Source organism: Propithecus coquereli, unplaced genomic scaffold (genome assembly GCF_000956105.1).
Source record: "Propithecus coquereli isolate 6110/MARCELLA unplaced genomic scaffold, Pcoq_1.0 Scaffold5, whole genome shotgun sequence".
In the NCBI taxonomy this organism is placed as follows: Eukaryota; Metazoa; Chordata; class Mammalia; order Primates; family Indriidae; genus Propithecus; species Propithecus coquereli.
Window position 1 is genome coordinate 16,334,138 of NW_012150840.1, and position 19,601 is coordinate 16,353,738.

General features: G+C 49.9%; 1 protein-coding gene across 1 annotated transcript in view; it reads left to right on the forward strand.

Annotated features, from left to right (window-relative positions):
- The window catches only part of ESRRB (estrogen-related receptor beta), a 100,848-nt gene that overhangs the window by 51,239 nt on the left and 30,008 nt on the right, over positions 1-19,601 (forward strand). Inside the window, exon 3 of the mRNA XM_012656124.1 lies at positions 16,491-16,607. Coding sequence (XP_012511578.1) covers positions 16,491-16,607 — 117 coding nt within the window. The remainder of the gene's footprint in view (positions 1-16,490; positions 16,608-19,601) is intronic.

Here is a 19,601-nt window from a genome sequence, read left to right on the forward strand (position 1 = left end):
AAATAATAATTTTAAATATTTTTGTGTGTTCCTAAGTGGCCTTTGTCTATTTTTTTGCATAGTTTAGGTTGTGCTACATGCAATGTTTGAACCTTCCTCTTAGTAAAATATGATCTTCACACACCAGGGAAAGCGTCTCCTAAATATCACGAAAGAAGAAGCACAAAGGGATGTATTTATTAAAATACGAACAAAATAATGAAGGGAGAGGGTAAAATTTTACTCCAAAAACTCAGTTTTGGGCATTCCAGCTTGATCACAGGTCAAATAACATTCATCCTAGTCTCAGATACAGGATATCTGACATATCCTAGATGGTCTGCAGAGCTGAATATTTTCCTGTTATTCACATTTGTTCTACTAATTAATAATCTTTATTAATATTTTGCCTGACTATAAGTTCATGAAACAAGGTAGTGTATTGGTCTTATTTTTTCCATATATCCAATTCCTAGCACGATGCCAGGCACATGGTAGAAGCTTAGGAAGTATAGGCTCAATGAATAAATGATTTGTCTCCATTTCTTGTATAATCCCCAGGTGAGAATTAAATGCCAATCAAATGGCATTGGAAATAGACTCAGAGAATAGAGAAACAAGGATGTTTCATTCTGGTACTGAACGTAACAAGAGGAAAAGGGATTCTTATCTAATGCAGCACTGTTGTTTTTTAATTATTCTGCCTGTTTAGAGAAATAAATAATTATAAATCCTTTTGTGAATTTCAATATGTTTAATCTCTGAAAGATTGGACCCAGCCAGGGAGCCCTTATAAACATGTTAAGCTTTCTTAAATGCCCTTTGGGCAATTCTGAGACTTCCTCATGTTGGGTTGATGGTAATTAATACCATCCCAATAGTATACCTGAGCACTTTATTATTCCAAAAGGACAGAGACAGGGAACAGTCTTATAAAAATAGAAAGCAGAAACGGGCAACATCATTAAATATTGGGCACCCTCCCTTAAACTCTGAGATGCTTTATAAAACTCAGTGTATGAGAAAAGTTTTATGCACAAGACTCCATATGTAGAAGGAATCACGGCTCTTTCCCAGACATATTTACCAACTGTGCTTTACTTTCCTTTTTATAAATAGGGATAAAAATAGTACCTACCTCATAGGGTTATCATGGTGGTGATTGAACAAATTAATACCTGAAAGCACTTAGAATATTGCCTGGCACAGAGTATGTACCCAAAAATTATTATAATCTTGCTTCCTAACAGTTTCCTTCTTTATATATATTTTATCCCCAATTATAGAAGTTAAAATATTTTTACTAATAGGGATAAAAATAGTACCTACCTCATAGGGTTATCATGGTGGTGATTGAACAAATTAATACCTGAAAGCACTTAGAATATTGCCTGGCACCAACAAGTGCTAAATAAATGTTTGCGATTATTATTTTCACTTTAACAATATTGAGACATTATTACTAAAACAATAGACATACACTTTAACTTACAGAACAAGCTTTTGTAATCTACATATATTTAAATAAAACAGTATAATCCTTATTTTGATCTAACAGGATTTAGATTATTTGAGCTACTTTAAGATTATTTGAGCTATTTAGTTTTAAATAATATTTTTTACATGACCCCTTAAAAAATAAACATGATAAAAATTAAAAGAGTAGAACAAGTTTTCCTAAAACTCCAGACCTAATTCTCTTACCTATCCCAGAAGAAGCCCTTTACCAACTTTGTCCAGCAAATATTTCCCTCTGTATCAGGCACCATGCTAGCCCCACGACATGAAAATGAATGCGTCCTGTCCCCTGCCAGCTCTATACCCCTGAGTCCAGGGAAGGCACTGGGATCTCTATATTTGAAGAGCACTGCATGGTGATTATGTCTCTGGCCTCAGCCAGGTATGAGAACCTCCAGTCTGATGGTTTTCACACAAATCATTGGATATTTGATAAACATGAAATGTTTAAACCAATTTAAGTTACTGAGATAAGGTCTTTCTTTTTTTTTTCTTGAGACAGAGTCTCACTCTCTTGCCCCAGCTAGAGTGCGGTGGCATCTTCGGAGCTCACTGCAACCTCAAACTCCTGGGTTCAAGCAATATCCTCCTATCTCAGCCTCCTGAGTAGCTGGGACTGTAAGTACATATCACCATGCCCAGCTAATTTTTTCTAATTTTTGTAGAGGTGTGGTCTCCTCTTTGCTCAGGCTGGTCTTGAACTCCTGACCTCAAGCTATCTTCCCACCTCAGCCTCCCAGAGTGCAGAGGTGGCAGTGGGTATACTCCCAGAGTACAGGCGTGAGCCACCACGCCCGGCCCGTTTTTCTATTTAAATTGGAAAGTTTTCTTGGTGAAGTTATCATTATTTTAGATTCTTTGAGGTCAGTTTTCAGAAAAATTGCTTTTAGAAGACAATCCCATTTTCTTCTCGCCATATCCTTCCATAGGCTGGAGAGTTCTGCATCAGCAGAGGCTGGTGTGTGTAAACTCAGAAACCCTACTGAACAGAGGCCCAGGTGGCTGAGAATGTCCTCTGCAAGTCAGGAGTCCACATGAAAGATTTGTAAACAGTCTTAACCATTGGCTACCGTGAATAGGATAATGATCTCTTCGAAGAAGTCGAAAAACAAACAGCATTTGTGCAGTCGGAACTGAACCGCTCCTGCCTCCTCCTCACAAGAGGACTTTCGTGTTTATACCTAGAAAGAGGTTCATACCCAGGACAGAGAAAAGTAAACTCTGACAGATTACTCTGGTTGTTTTATTAACTCTTTGGTTTTCTTCTAACAAAGATTTATTTATTTTATTTTTATTTTTTTTTTTGAGACAGAGTCTCGCTCTGTTGCCCTGGCTAAAGTGCCATGGCGTCAGCCTAGCTCACAGCAACCTCAAACTCCTGGGCTCAAGTGATCCTTCTGCCTCAGCCTCCCGAGTAGCTGGGACTACAGGCATGCGCCACCATGCCTGGCTACATTTTTCTATATATTTTTAGTTGTCCAGCCAATTTCTTTCTATTTTTTAGTAGAGACGGGGTCTTGCTCTTGCTCAGGCTGGTCTCAAACTCCTGAGCTCAAACAATCCTCCCTCCTCGGCCTCCCAGAGTGCTAGGATTACAGGGGTGAGCCACCGCACCTGGCCTCTAACAAATATTTAGGTTTTCTTGTTTCTAAACGTAATAATGGTAGAAAACGTGGAAAAATAGGAAAAGTATAAAGAGGAGAAAAATAATCTATACTTGGATAACCACACAGACAAACTAAGAACTGAGTGAGAATTTATTGAGTCCCTGCTCTGAGTAAGGCACAGAGAAGAAACAGGAGAGAAGGAGACATAGGTCCCATCCCAAGAAGCTGGAATCGAACGCTTGGTGCCCGTGAGTCTGTAGGCACACTCTCCCGGGCACCTACCCAGTTATGGAGGGTATTCAGGCCAGTTTTTCAAAGTCCAATAACTTGGGCAGAGGACTTTAGTCATGGAATGATCCATTCACCAGTGTCCGTAAACGCTTGGGAAGCTCTGAAAATCATGCTCGCTCACACCTTGCCTCCTCCTCCTTAGATCACTTCTGTCTGCTCAATCCTGTTGTTATCCAACATGGGAAGAAATTTTGCAGAAACAGAGATGTCACAACAGACTTAGGGAGAAAGCCCTTGGACAGGCATGCCCACAGATATTTATATTGCATACTCACTGCTTGCCTGTGCTCAGCACAAGTCATGGGGTGGGAGGGCAGGGTGGGCAAACTAGAGCCTGCAGGCTGGCCACCTGCTTCAGCAAATCAAGTTTTGTTATAACGCAGACACACCTATTTGTTTACATACCATCTGTGGCTGCTGTAGCCTTACAACAGCCGGGCTGAATAGCTGCAGTAAAGACCTGGTCCTTTACCGGACTGGGTTGAGCTCCTCTGCACAGATTCAGTCCCTGGGCTCTCTGGGGCTTATAATCAACCCCTAATGGTGCCTGTTAAGTGTTTATTCCAACTTTGCCCAGTTGCATGCTATGAAAGGGAGTTTTTTGTCATGCTGGGGGCTGTGAGACACTGAGAGCAGATGAGCTTAGAGATTGAGAAAGACACCTTCCTAAAGGGACAGAATGGCTCCAAGGCAAGGAGACAGACCTCAACCTGATTGAATTTACTAGCACATCAAAAAGAAAAAAAAAAGTGCCCATCAAACAAGGGTTGGCCAGCCCTGGAGGCATAGAAAAAGAAGCCTTAGGCAAAGGCACTACTCCCAGGAAAAGGGAGTCTTCGCCTAGGGACAGCCTGATGCCCATTGAACATTTTGTTTACCTGATTACTATCTTTCTGATTATGATCTAGTTCCCCCGAAGGTCTTCTGCCAGGAGTGAACTTGGTTAGGCAGACAGCTCAGTTTCTCCTCGTGTGTGTCGGAGCTCTCCTCGTGCTGCTTCCCCAGGCTCCTGAATTTGGGCAGTAGGAGTCTGCCCTGGCTGGCACAGTCAGCCTCTGGGGCTCGGGGCTGCGTGCCAGATTCGGGGCCATGAAACTAACCTCACCGTAATGAAAACCTTTGTAATGAATACCAAAGTAATGAGGCAGTCTTTTGGGGAGCAATCTGGGGGCCTTTTCCAAGCCCCAAACCTTGACCGTCTCCCTGTCTCTCCCTCTCAGCAGCGATTCTCCCTCCTGTTTTATTGAGGAGTTAGAAGCCCCGGGTTGGGGACTCCCTCAGCTTGTTGCCACCAAACGCACCCACTCTCTCCGGTATCTGCAGTTGCTCCCATCCTCTGGGTCCACAGCTGTTTCTTGCTGCCCGCTCACCGCTGGAAGAGATGTCTCCTACCCCAGGCTTTTAATCCTACCTCCTCCCTTCGTCCCATCATTTCCTCGCCTTTGTCCTTCCCTTCCCCCTTCCTTCCTTCCATCAGCACCCGAACACCTCTAACATCCCCACTCTTCAAACAAAATATCCCCTCAACCTCCAGCTTCCTGGGACCCCTCCTCTTCCTCCGCCCGGTTCTTACCCACCTTCTGTGCCCAGCTTCTTCCCCTCCTGCCCACGGCTTCAGTTTGTCTGAAATCAAGACGAACCCTAACTCCACGGCTCCTGCCCTCAGCCTCCTCCCCCAGCTCCATGGCTTTCCCACCTGATGACCATTTCCACGTGGATGTCCCAGAAGCACCCCAGACACACCGAGTCCTAAATGGAAGCTGTGTGTCTCCCATCAGACGTTTCTCCTTGTGTCCCCAATTCCACACCTACCTCGCCCCCCCATGTTCAAGCCCACACCTGGGTCTCACCCTTAGCTCTGCTTCCTCCCCAGTGCCCACCTTCCACCCCAACCCACATCCCAGCAGCCGGCCCTGTTCATTCTCCCTCCTCTGTGTCCCTTGAGCCACAGCGTCTCTTGTCACTCTGCTGCAGCCCAGGCCACCACTGCCCCCACCACCTGGTCTCCCGGCTGCCGGACTCACACCCCTTCCCCGTCTGTAGGGAGACCTGTCTGAACACAGAGCTGACCGTGCCTCTTCCACCGCGCAGGTGGTTGGACGCGCCTGGGATGGCCACATCTCATGCCGCTCTCCCTTGCGTGCTGCGGTTCAGCCTGACTGCCCTGTTTTCCAGTTCCCAGAATTTGTCACGCTTTCTAGACTTTCTAGACTCTGTACGCTCTTCTCTCTGCTCCCTCTTCTCCCAACCTCCAGCCTCTACTTTGGTCTGCTGGGTCTCTGGTTAGCTGGCGTTTCCCCCAGGAGGCCTCCTCTCATGGGACGTAGGTAGGACCCCTCCCGATGCCCCTCCCCTCACACCAGCTGTCACACTGTGCGGTTGTTGCCATTACTCGTTCGATGCCCCAAGAAGATTGCAAGCTCCTAAGGCACAGGGTTACATTCACCCAGATTCTCACTTAATCCCATGTCCTCTCACAGTCCCCAGCACATAGAAAGTTCTCAATGTGTCTAGATACAGGGTGACTCCCACAGTGACGCCCCATTTCCTGAAACTAAAGAAGTTTGGCCAGTTTGCAAATGTAAAGTTTCAGGGATCTAGATAAAATAGGCAAATGTCTGCTTATAATAATGTATTAATTTTAGTTATACATGCGTACTTTAAATCATATTATGTAAAACAATATATTACTTTTTAAAAAATTGTTTTTCTACTCATATTTTATGAAGCGAGGCTTATCAAATTTTTCATGGATCTTTGATACAAACGTCTTCACCTGCCTTCTCTCGAGCCGCTTTTTGAGTCATTTAACACAGTGTTTCAGAGCGCACTGTTTTCACTCTCATCTTCTTTACTTGCGATTTTATGAGTATGTATGTGCCGCTGTCGCCCCAAATTTTATTGTAAGCCCTAAATACACCTCTTCGTCCATTAGGAGAGTCCTTTTCTATTTGCGGATTTGCAATCACGATTTCCACAATGCATCAGGTACTATACTGCTTTTGACACTCAACTTTTGTCATTGTGAGATTATATTCCTGGGAATAACTAAATTTGTGTTAAATTGCTTTAGTCCCTTTGTTATTGATTCACTCGGGTGGCTAGCCATGATTATTTATTTTTTTTTTTTTTTTTGAGACAGAGTCTCACTGTGTTGCCCGGGCTACAGTGCCGTGGCGTCAGCCTAGCTCACAGCAACCTCAGACTCCTGGGCTCAAGCCATCCTCCTGCCTCAGCCTCCTGAGTAGCTGGGACTACAGGCATGCGCCACCATGCCCAGCTAATTTCTTTTGTGTGTGCATATATTTTTAGTTGTTCAGCTAATTTCTTTCTAATTTTAGTAGAGACAGGGTCTCGCTCTTGCTCAGGCTGGTTTCGAGCTCCTGAGCTCAAACAATCTGCCCGCCTCGGCCTCCCAGAGAGCTAGGATTACAGGCGTGAGCCACCGCGCCCGGCCTAGCCATGATTATTGAGGTCCTCTTAGGGCAATGTGTCCTCCCAAATGGTAGCTTGTGGTTTGCTGTAAAGTGATTGACTTAATAGCACCTCTAATATGAGACCTTACGAAGACTCAAATCGTAAGCAACTTCCTCCTTCCTAAAGGACAATATTGGGGAAAACTCCTGCCTTACATCTGAGCTCATGAAGCAGCTGTTTGGTTCTTTGGTGACTGTGTACTGAGCACCAACTGTTGTGCTGGGAGCTGGGCATACAGCGATGGCCCCACCCTACTGGGCTTGCGTTCTAGGGGAAAAGCAGCCCATAAGTATGATAAGGAAAGAAGCACAGGACAGCCTGAGACAGGTGCTATGAAAGAGAAAAGGCAATGATGATTCCAGAGAGTGATTGAGAGAAGGGGTCTAATTTAGACGGAGGATTAGGGAAGGCTGTGCCAATAAGGTGACTTTCAAAGTAAGTTGAGGCCCATGAAAGAATCCTGAGGCCCCATTCCAGGCAGAGGACGCAGTGCATGTGTCCCTGGGTAGAAGGAGGGCCAGCGCGGCTAGTGTGAGTGAGTGGAGGCAGAGGGGGAGGGGGTGGGGCTGGAGAGGGTGGGCAAAGTCTTGGGGCCATCATGAGTGCCCCACTTGGATTTTCTTCTAGGTGGAGTGGAAACCATTGACTGACACTTGATACATGGCCGTGCGGGGCTGTGCAGAGGGCAAAGCCAGTCTGCACCCATCCCTGAGTTCCCAGGGCAGGTGGCCAACTTCACGCAGGTCACTGGGAGACCCTTCCAGCAACTCCTGGATCTATGACTTAAGACAAGGAGGAGCAAGAGAGAAAGAGCCTGGCATAGTGCTTCCCCTGTTCACCTGGGGCGCAGATGCAGGCTTGGAAGGGAACTCCCCGAGGAGAGGGGCAGAGGGATGATTGATGGGTTATTCCACCTTGGACCGACTCCAGGCCTTTTGTCCTGGAGAATGCGGCTGGCAGATCCCTGGAGATATGAGACAGTGGTGCAGAGACAAAGCCCTGGAGTGGGTAGGACTCAAGAGCCGGGTGCTGGTCCCAGCCCAGTGACTTGCCAGCCCGCTGACCTTGGGCAGGGACTAAGGTCCTCTGGCTTCAGTTTCCTCGTTTATATAAAAAGAGCAAATTAACCCCACAAAACATTAGCTCTCTGCAGGGGACTGAGGAAATGACGAAGAGCAAATCACAATTCCTCTTTTTGGAGATACGGCCAGGATGCAAATCAGAACATGGTCAGCATGTGGCTGAGACGACACAGTCCACAGGAGGTTCATGCTTTCTGGAGGGCAGGGAGGGCTTCCCAGAGGAAGGGACACTTATGCAGGAATGGCAGGTGACCTTGGCAGCAAGAACAAGTGCCCAGAGGAGCTCAGTGTGCCCTGCTCAGGAGAGCAGGGGGTTCAGTGGTGGATGACGGGCTAAGGGACAGCGAGTAAGAAGTAATATTTAAGAATATTAAATAGTCTTAATTATTTAAGAATAATTAAAGGGTCTATTTAACCTGGCTCAGAATCTCACCTTTACAATTTCTTAGTTGTATCACCTTGGGCAAGGGACAGTTTTTCTGAGCCTTAATTTCCTAATCAGTAAAATGGGGCTAATAAGTAGTTCCTGCCCTTAGAGTGTTACTGAAGAAATTAAATGAGACATGCATGTCTGTAACTTAGTGCCTGCCATGTGCTAACCATGAAATAAGTAGGAATTGTTTTGTTATTCATGCCTGGCAACAGGAAGCCATTGGAGGTTTTTGAGCTGGGAGTTACTCAGATCTCCTTTTAGCAAGATAATCCCGGCAATGATAGGAACGGTAGTCTGGAAGCAGAAGGGTCCAGGGGCAGGCAGAGCAGTCAGGAAGAGATTTTATAATAACAGTCCAGTTAGGGGCATCCAAACCAAGACCATGGCAGAAGGGTTCAAAAGAGAGGTTAGGCTTGGGGAACTTTCAAAAGTGGATTCAGTATTAAAAGTATAGTACCTGTTGGGTACAGTGGACACTATCAGGGTGATGGGCACAGCAGAAGCCCTGATTTGGGCGTTATACAAGATATCCATGTAACAAAAACACTGGTACCCCCTTCATTAATGTTTTGAAATTTAAAAAAAAGTATAGTGGACACTGGAGGGAGGAGGACTTGTAGATTTCTAATCTAGGCTACTAGGGAGATGGCACAGCCATGGGGGCGGGGCGGGAAATCCCAGAAGGAGGAATTTTGTTGGTGGGGATTAAGGGAGTAGGAAGGAGCATGAGATAATGGATAAGGTTTTGGACATGTTGCGTGTGATCAGTTCACAGAGACCCTGGAGAGTCGGAAGCTGCAGCCCAGAACCCAGGAGTGGAATCTCGAGTGGGGTTTTGAGCCTAATGAGATCTTCTAGGGCTGTGGTTCTCAAAGTGTGGCCCTCGGGCTGGCAGCAAAGGCGACACCCGGGAGAGAGCGTGTTAGAAATGCACATTTCAGGCCCAGCCCCAGACATACTGATGCTGAGACTCTGAGGGGTGGGGCCCAGCAATCCGATTTAACTGGCTCTTCAGGTGAGCTTGATGCAAGCTCAGTGTGAGAACAGCTGTTCTAGAGGAAGCTCTTCAGAAGGAGAGGGAAGGGGGCCAGGGGAGCAGGGACCCCGGTGAACACAAGGGGTGTAGAAAGCACTGTGAAAGGAGACTGAGAAGTATCATATTTCATCGGTTCTAATGCGCACGTTTGCCCCATGTACTAACATCTCTGAACTGGGCTGCGTGTCAGTTACCGTCAGCCAGGTCATGGCCGTATGGTGCTTGTCACAGTCCTCGCATGCACTTCAGAACGTGCGAAGAGGGGCCAGTGGCCTGAGACAATGACGAACACCTTCTTAAGAAACAACATTGTCAACTCCCTTGTTAGCAGAGAGGACGATTCTGTGGATTCTGTGGAAAAACATGAAAATGATGACTTTGATCAAAAATGATTCGGAAGAGTCTGACTTTGAGAAGTTTTGGCACTATCTTAACCAATTCATTTTTCTCGTATTTTCTCTTTCATGTATGTATAAGAATGCTACGGGATCAAATCTGTAAACAAATCTGAAAGAGCTTTTAATAAGAAAAAAATGAAAATGCTAGTGGCAAGAAAGCTCAGTCGTAGTTTAATTGGCAGATTCTTTTTTTCTTTCTTGACGGTACATAAAATAATGGTGCATCTTAGAGTTGATGAAATGCATGTAGAAATGGTCAGGGATGTTGCCAGAGGCCCTGCAGAGAGAAGGGAGATGAAATCTAACAAATCAGCCCATTTCAAGAGAGTGGTGATGGATGTCTGCTGCTTTGGGAAGGACCAGGAAGAGAAAGGACCAAGAGGAGACGATTGCATCTGGCAACTGGGCGGTCACTGTTGTGGAATTCTAGGATTCTCTGGGTGGGGGTTCTTGTTTTCAATTCATTTGCATTCGTTATCCATTCAACAGATATTAATCAGGTGCCAGGCTCCTATCTGAGAGGCAAAAATGAAAGACACAACCACGTCCATCCCCAGTAAGCACACAGTTCAGAAGAGAGAACAACACATAAGATCCTGGTTAGGAAACACTAAGCTAGTTGCTTCAAGTATGGGGTATGGGTGGTGGGAAGGAGCATGTAGCCTACCTGGGGCAGAAGGGAAGATGTCACCGAGAAGGCCACATGAGAGCTGAGGCTCCAGGGATGTGGAGGAGTTCGCCAGGAGGAGGAATTGAAGAGCTGTAGATCGAGGGAAGCGTGAGAGGCCGCAGGGCTCCCTGGGATCCATGAATTACCCACTGGGAGCTCAGGCTTGCCGGAGCCTGCAGACTGCGGGCCGCACCTGGGGGAGATTACGGTCAGATCATAAAGGGCCTGGTAGGCTTTGCCCTGGAGTATAGATTTCATTCTCTGTACCATGGGGAACAGTTGGAGAATTTCTTAAATTTACATTTTAAATTAACTTCTAACACTTATCAAAATAATATGTGCATATAGCTTAAAGAGTATAATAGAAATGTACATTTTATAATGAGAGGTAACAGTTATTGGCCCTACCTAGTCTCTCTTCATCCTAATCCAGAGTTAACCATTAAAAAAATCTTTCTTCTAGGCTGGGTGCAGTGGCTCACGCCTGTAATCCTAGCACTCTGGGAGGCTGAGGATAGCTTGAGGTCAGGAGTTTGAGACCAGCCTGAGCCCTGAGCAAGAGTGAGACCCCATCTCTACTAAAAACAGAAAAATTTAGTCAGGCGTGGTGGTGCCCATCTGTAGTCCCAGCTACTTGGGAGGCTGAGGCAGGAGGATCGCTTGAGCCCAGGAGTTTGAGGTTGCTGGGAGCTAGACTGATGCCACGGCACTCTAGCTCAGGGACAGAGTGAGAGTCTGTCTCAAAAAAAAAAAAAAAAAAAAAGCTGTCTTCTAGCACATATCTTCTTAGTTACTAATATTATGATTTTACAGCTATATTTACAGACTTAGCAACATTGACATTATTTCTTGACTTTCTGTTATGGAAGTTAGCTCCAATTACATAACTCAGCCCAACATACACACACACAATCTTTCAACTGTCGCAATATGGTTATATCGTAATTTTTAGTTAAATCTATTTAACAAGTTGTCTGTTGCCAATTCCTTTTAACACGTCCTTCACTTTTCTCCTGGGTTGGATTTTCTGTTTTCCAGATCCTACCTCTTCCTCTTTTTTGGTTCACTCCTTACTGGGGGAGCACATACTCCACGGGCTTGCTTGAAAGGTGCAAGGGAGGTCAAATTGTTGATACCTCGTGTCTGTGGAAATGTCTTCATTCCCCCCGTCAGCCCTCACCTTAGATTCGTATCTTGGCTTGGAACAGAATTCCAGTTGGAAATAATTCCCCCCAGAATTTGGACTCCACTGCTCTTTGTCTTCTAGTTTCTGGTGCTGCTGTATCTCGAGTCTCCAGTGCCTGCCGCTTCCTGAGGTTCTACGGCACAAATTGCTTATTTCTTATCCGGGATCCCCCGCTTTAGCTACCTAGGCTTCTACTTCCTGCGTTCTCGGAGACAGTTCCCACACCTGTGCTGCCAGGCGGTGGGCGCTTGGGGAGACATGTAGACAGGTGTGTTCAATGTGCCATAATAAATCAGAGCTCCATGGAGGGGATTGACCTGGGCACGTTATCAACCTGCCTCCAGGGGGCAGTGTGGAGGACAGTGGAGAGGGAGGTGGAGACAGGAGGCTGCACAGGACAGGCGGGATCAGGGGTGATGAGCGTGAGAACCAGGATTGTGGCAGAAGGAAAGGAGGGAGGAGCCATGGAGGAAGTAGCAGGAAAAGGATCCTAGAAGCAGAGAGGGCAGAACCTAGGGGTCCCTCGGTTTCTGACTTGGGTGCAGGTGGCCAGTCATCCCTGTGATGACACAGGAAATAGAGTCAGAGGAACAGGCTGGGGGGGGGGACGGGTTCAGTTTGAGAAAAAGTGCGGAGCCCGGAGGACCTCCATGCGGACACATCCAGCAGGCAGTGGATACAGCGGCGTGAAGCACAGGCAGTGGGGCCGGCTGCGCATCATTGCCAAGTGCGTGATAGCGGCAGCCAGAGGCCTGAGCGAGGTCATCCATCTAGCGGGCAAGGAGGAGGAACAGGTGGAGGCAGAGGACGCTGGGCAGCGCAGAGATGACAGGGAGGGCCTCTGTCCTCCAGGAGCGAGATAAATCAGGGAGTGGAACCAAGTGATTGCCAGCCTGGTCCTTTCACGCCAGCCATGTAGAATGGTGGCCACTCAGGCCCTGATGTCAGCCAGCAGCCTCTGAACCCGCAAGTCCCCAAGAGCTGTTTGTCTAAGCTTAGCAACCCCCATCCCTGAGCCTGGAGCAGAGCTGCCCCACTCCCTGCAGCTGTTCATGGACAGCTGATGGGGTGCCCTGGGATTTCCTCCTCCTAGGGCAGCCCGGGATCAAAGAGAGTTGGTGGTGGCAGTTACCCCTCCATCTTAGGGCCACATAGAAATCCCGGTCAGGTTTCGCGTGTGCCTGCCTCCTTGCCACAGGCACGAGCAGCATCTGCTCTGAGATCTAGCTATGGGAGGCAGATCTTAGTGTTCTTAAATGTCAGAATGGGTGGCTAGCCTCAGGTCTGACACCTAGAAAAGACCTATCCTGGAGTCCGCTGGCTGTACCTACCCTGGCAAATCTGCCTAAATATAAACATAGGAATGGCAAGGGCACGCACTTCACTAAGTTCTTTACATGCATTCTGTCTCTGAATCTGTATAACTTCATGAGATGGGAACTGTACCCATTTTATAGATGAGGAAACTGAGGCTCAGAGAAGTTAGGCGATATGTTCGAAGTGGAGTCTGCACATGTCTAGACTAGACAGACTCCCGGGTTGGGGGGGGTGTGTTCACACATGTTTGCCACCAATGTCCTCTCCCTTCCTGAGCTCTCCTAGCCTCCCCTCAAGAGACCACGGGAATTCTAATGAATTAATCTCATCACTTTATCCAGGAGGCACTTACAAAAATTACAAAGCAAGGCCAACCAGCCTGGCTTTTCTGGCAGCCAGCCGCTGGGGCCATAAAACAAATTGAAAGGAACAAAAATAAAGAAATAAAAAATTAGAACTCTCTGTCTCTGTCTCTCCCTCTCTCTTTCTCTTTCTCTCTAGCTCACTCTCTCATACACACACCCAGCCCCCAAAGGGTCGAGAACCCTGATGGAGACTCGCTGTTAGCACTCGATCCTCTCGTACAGCGACAGCACCAGGCCCAGGTCCACACACCCTCCTTGACCCCCTGTGGGCGGTCAGGCAACAGCCTGTGGTCCATGCTCCCTCAAAGGCTGGCAGGCTGGCTGTGCAGCTGAGAGCAGAGCACGGGGAAAGTGGACGGAGTGCAGGAGCCTCCCCAGACAGCAGGAGCTCCCTGCACGGCAGCTCAGGGCAGACTGGAGCTGGCCACCTGGGTTCCAGTCCTTGCTCTGCCCCATCCTGGACTCTGCTCACCTTTCTCATCTGTAAAATAGAGAGAAATATATTTACCTCCAGGGTGGCTGGGAAAATGAAAGCATCAATATACACAAAGCAGTGCAGTAGCTGCTCCATAACAAGCCTTGCCGGTGTTCACTCAGCGTGCGTCCAGCACCTACGGGGTCCCAGGCACTTGGACTGCAGAGAGGAGCCCGTCCAGGTGGGGCAGGCAGACAGGTACGACACAGGCGGTGGTGGGGACGCCAGTGGATTGTCAGCGCAGAGAAGGAGCCGTGGGACCTGGAGAAGTAGGGCAGGCCAGGGGTGGAGGGAGCATGGTGGGCTTGTCCTAAGCTGCAGGAGCAAAGGCCTGGAAGGTGAAGTTCCAGGAACTGATAATTATGCAGAGTGCTGGGGGTGGAGGGAGGAGGAAATCGGGACACTGAGGCTGAAAAGAGAGGGAGGGGTGGGGAGGGGTGGGGATGGATGGGGGCCAAGTTCTACCCAGCCTTCTGAGCCAAGATAAAGACTTGGATGCATTAGTTTATACATGTGTTTTCCTCTTTTCTGTTTATCTTCTTAATTTTATCATGCTTATGAATATTGAGTCTAGTTCCCGAGAAGCCATACAAGCTAAAGTGCTCTAAGAAATGGTTAGAGTTGGATACAAGAGGGGGAGCGCCCAGAATCTTCACCCCTTCCCCTTCCCATCACCTCCCATCCTCCAGCCCCCTCCCTGCAGGAAGTGGGACAGAGAGAAAGGTGGCACATGGATTTGAGAGAGAGAGAATAGCCTTCCCTCACCTGCAGATCTCCAGGCTGCTCTGGGGAAATCTGTTTCCTCGCCAGTAAAACTGGGGACAAGAATACTCATGAGCTGTTGTGGGCACTCGGGACAATGAAGCTCGTTGAGTGATTTTGCTACTTGGAAGCACTCTGTCAGTGGTGGAACATGGTTCATGCTCGTCCCCAGAAAATGCAATAGGACGTGGTTTCTGTATCCCACATGGGCAGGCTGCGGCACAAGGAAGCCCAAGGATGCTGTCCTCCCCTGCTGGCCACCAGACTGCCTCCACTGCTGTGTTAGCAACAGGGGCCTTCCTTGGGGGGCAGCACTTCCAGTTTCCCCAAGCTCCTTGTGAGATGCAAGGGTGGCTCTGTGTGGCATTGGGTAACTTGCTTCTGCTCCCCAAGTCTCAGTTTCCTAGTCTGTGAAATGGAGCAGTGACGTGCCTACCTCTGAAGGTCGTTGTGAGGACGGAGGGAGCTGATATAGGTTATGCATACAGGAGGTGCACAACGCATCTCAGCTGTCATGGCTATAACGGGAATGGGGTGTGGTGTGCACGATTCAGAGGACAGGTAGGCCTCCAACTTCTCCCTGAGACCTCAGGAGGTGGCTATCTAGGGGCGGGGCAGGAATAAGAGATGTGTTCTAGATCAGAGATTCTGTTCTCTGAAAACCATGGGCTCAGCAGACCTCCCTGACTTTGGGACAGGAGTGGAAGAGACACAATGACAAAAGAGCACTGTGGTGTGCTGGCTTTTATGTGTAGCTTTCAATCGCCCTCTGCCCCGCCCCCTGCCCCACCCCCTCCCTTTCTTTCCACCACCAGGCACATTATAGGTGCTCAGTGCGCGTATTTGTTAAATCAGTGTGGACAGGTCAGAGAACAGAGGGTAGAGAGGCAGCCACGGCCTCTCCCAACCAGACTGAAGCCTCCCAGGAAGAGGCCCTGAGAAGGAACAGTGGCCCCCCAGAGCACAGGAAGTTCAGCTGAGCCTAAAGAAGACCCATACATTTACACTGCTCAGAAACACTTGGCAAGCTCAGGCTTCTCATCTGTAAAATGGGGGTAGCATTAGTACCTTCTTCCTGGATTGCCACTGGGAAGGACTGAGTAGATGAGTCACTCACCACATTCCTCTTGCCTCTGCGCTGCTGACAGTCCAGCCCTTGGGGCCGACAGCTCCCAGGAGCGTGGAGTCAGGTTCACGGTAGCCATTATTATAACCCATTTAAGGAGTGACCTGGAGAATTAATCCCAAATTCCCTCTGCCCTATGAACTGTGCTTATAAAATGACCGCCTGGCGTTGAATAGAGCTTCACAATTGTTAAAGCCATGTTCTATACGTGGCCTTGCTTAATCCTGCGTTGTGTAGACATCACACTGTTTTGCAGAGGAGGACATTTCGACGTGGTGAGAGGAAAGTGATTTCCTCCAGGCCAGCATGGCTGGGTGGCCTGGGCCTCCGAGAGGATGCAGAATCCAGGCTGATCCCTGTGGGCTCGGAGTTCCCAAGAGGCTCTTTCCACGTGTCGGGGGTCCCAGGCTGAGGCCAGAGTGGTGGTGGTCTGCGCTGGTGTCTGGTCAGCATAGGGGGCATTCTCCTCCGGGGCTAAAATGCCGGCTTAGTGAGTTTCCATGTCCCAGCCGAGTGGAGGCTTCAAAACGGTGGGGGACTATCCTCTGGAGAGTGTTTCTCCAAGCAGCTCCCTGGCCCATCCTGACTTCCGTGTGGAAGAGAGTTCGGAGCATTCTGACAAGCGCCTCGGAGCACCTACTTTGAGAACCCTTCCCTGCAGGCCCCCCAGGGTGGGGTAGCTGTGGGTCCGGCTAATTAATCCCCATCCAGCCTTTCACCGGGCCGTGGGCGGTGGCACCTGGCAACGCTCTCTGTGTCTGGTTGCAGGGAACATCGAGTACAGCTGCCCGGCCACCAACGAGTGCGAGATCACCAAGCGGAGGCGCAAGTCCTGCCAGGCCTGTCGCTTCATGAAATGCCTCAAAGTGGGGATGCTGAAGGAAGGTAAGAGGCTCCTCTCGCTGGGCAGTTCCAGGCCCCTGTGAGATATCCCCAAGCCGTGGACCTTCCCCAGGGCGACACACGTGCACTGTGCCCCAGGTTAGGCCCAGCCCAGGGGCCGTCTTCCCCCAACCCTACCAGCCGGCCGCCTGCCGCAGCGCTCCTTTAGGGAGGCGGGAGGCGGGAGGCGGAAGTTCTCCAGTGAGGATCTCTGGGGACTCCCAGCCCCACCTGGGCCCCAGAGAGTTGGTGACTCTGGGAAGGCCCTCCTTTGGGGGCAAGCCCCCTCTCCACACTGGGAGGGGCAGGCTTGAGAGGCCTCGAAGCTTCGAGGCTGAAAAGGGAAGAGACATTGAGGCCCAGAAAGATAAATCATGTTCCCTTCACCTGCGAAGAACAGCCTTTGTCGTCCAGCAGTGGACAGGACATGGCTCTGGCCCTCCCTCCACCCTCTCTTGTCCTCTCTTCCCCTCTTTTCTCCCCCGTGGCCTCTGTCTCCAGAGCCACATGGTCTGGCATGGCAGCCACAAGCAGCATGTGGCTCCTGAGTGCCAGTCCCAGCTGAGATGTGCTCTGAGTGTGACATACATGCCAGGTTTAGAGGACTTCATAGGACCACAAAAAGCAGTATACAATCTGGTAGTGCTCATCTTTATAACTTGATTGCATACAGAAATAATATTCTGGATACGTCGGGTTAAAGAAAACATTGTGAAATTAACATCACATGTAGCCTTTTCCCTTCTTTAATGTGGCTCCTAGAAAACTGAAAATGACACGTGGACAGCTGCTCTGGGTCTCCTCCTGCCTCCCTTTCCCTGCTGATCTGCTCAGTTTGAGGAACCCCGTTCAGTACCATTTGGGGGGCGGGTCCCGTGTGTGTGTGTCTGTGTGTCTGCATGTGTGTGTCTGTACGTGTGTGTGTGACCCTCCCTTCTCCAGCTTCCAGAGGAGCCAGTGGAAATTCTTACGGATCAGCTTTTAAGCTTCTGGGCCCGGGATCCTTCTAGAAGTGGGAGGAGTCAGGAAAAGCGGTGTGCAGAGTGATCAGAAGGAACCCCAGGGAACAGGGAGGGGCAGGCCTGGGGTGCAGACCCGCACCAGGAGGGGGAATCTGGGGAGCCCAGCCTTGGGAGCCCAGGGTCACCCCTCCCAGCCGTCTCCCAGCGTCCTCTGGGGAGGGGGTTGTGATGCTTTGTCAGTATGACAACTTGGACCTCAGTGTGCTGTGGAAATTGGAGCCCCTACTTCCGTTTTCCCATTCCGGCTACCCCCCGCTCACCTCAGCTCAGCCCAGCATCTGTCCCCATAACACAGAAGCTCTGGAAGCAGGCCCTGAGGCTGCTTGTGTCTACGCAGCGCTTTGGCCTTTCTCATTTCTCATTGATCACTTCATTAACCCCTCTGCGATGGAGAGGACCCCTCCACTGTTAGACACAGGTCAGCAGCTTCGTCGGGGTCTCAGCTGAAGAAGGAGCCCTCTTTCCAGATTAAGAACAGGCTGTATTGGACCTGCCAAGAGACTGTCTGTGGGCTTTGGTTTTGGCTCATTTTGACTGCACAATTTTGGTCTTGCCCCTGCCTATACCAGGCTCTTCCTGCAGCTTCAGAGCCTCCTGGTGTTCACAGAGGGGGAAACTGAGGCCAGAGGCCCATAGATGCATGCCTTAGTGCTGGTCTCACGACTTCCCTCTCCAGGTGGTTGTGGGAACCTGAGGGTTTCTAGCGTTGGAGAGACTCATTCCTCTTAAGTCCCAGAGACAGAGCTGCCACTTTCTTCTGGGTGTGAGACACCAGGTCAGAGGGGGCCGGCTGTCCAGCAACTGCCCTGGTTGGGGTGCATAGCCTCTCTTTGCTTACTTTATAGCATCTGTGGAACTTAGAGCAACAGGAAGCTTCTCACTGTTATCGATATTCCCCAGAATCTTAAGGGTGACAGAACTCAGCCCTGCAAGGCTGGGGGTGAGATGAGGCTCCCACCCTCAGGCACCCGCTTGTTTGAGCGGAGCTGGCCCAGGGCCTGCAGCCTCCTTACTCCGTGCTATGTCGCCCCCAGGGCATAGGTCAAAGATGGGGGTGTGGAGAGGAGACCACCACTCGATCCCTGGACCATCTTGCAGTGCTGAGCAGAGCCTCTTTAGGGCCACCCAGTGCTGGGAATAGATGGGGGTACTTTCTAGTGGCCCCCCAGGAAGGGGGAGGTGGGGAGGGGGATGCAGGGATGGCAGGGCAGGGGATGGCCAAGCACTCAGTTGATGGGCTGCAGCGGCTCTCGCATCCAGACTGGCACTTGTAAGAGAAGCGAGATGGACGCTGTGTGGCCCGGGATGACGGCATAGGGGGTGCTGGGAGAACGTGGCCCAAGGCCTGTGCTGCCTCAAGTGGGGAGGGCGTGCAGGGTGAGCCCCGTGGTGACATCCCCCCACGCCGTAAGCAGCCCTGTGGTTGATGGCCCGTTCCTCGGGAGGCAGCTGGGGCGTCCCAGGCTGTTGGCGGGATCTGGGCAGACATCCTGAGCCCAAAAGGACCTTTCAGGAGCTCTGCCCGAAGGAGGAAGACACACTCACCAGCACACTCCCTCCCCAGCTCCCTGCCAGTGCTAGCAGGTCTAAATCCAAAGGGGAAAGATGACACAAAGGCTCCCAAGTGTGGACAAAGCAGAGAGCCTCCTTCAGCTCCTGTCCCCCACGGAGCCCTGGTGAGATCCTGGGATCTGAAGCTCCGCGGGGACCGGCCCCCTTAGGAGGAGCGCCTCATTCAGGAGCCTGGGTCCCTGCCAGGCGGGGGCTCTTGGCAGCTGCCCCGGCTCCCGCTTTTGTTCGGGTGTCCCTGCTGGCTCTGCAGGCAGGGCCCAGGCCCCCCTCTGTCTTCCTCAGACTCCAACTTGTCTCTGAAAGGCAGACCTCACCCTTTCCAGGAGCTTCTCCCCTGCTTTAGGTCCCACGGTGGGCCTCTGGTGTTGAGGGCTATTGGGGGTCCAGGGGCGTGGGCCCCGAG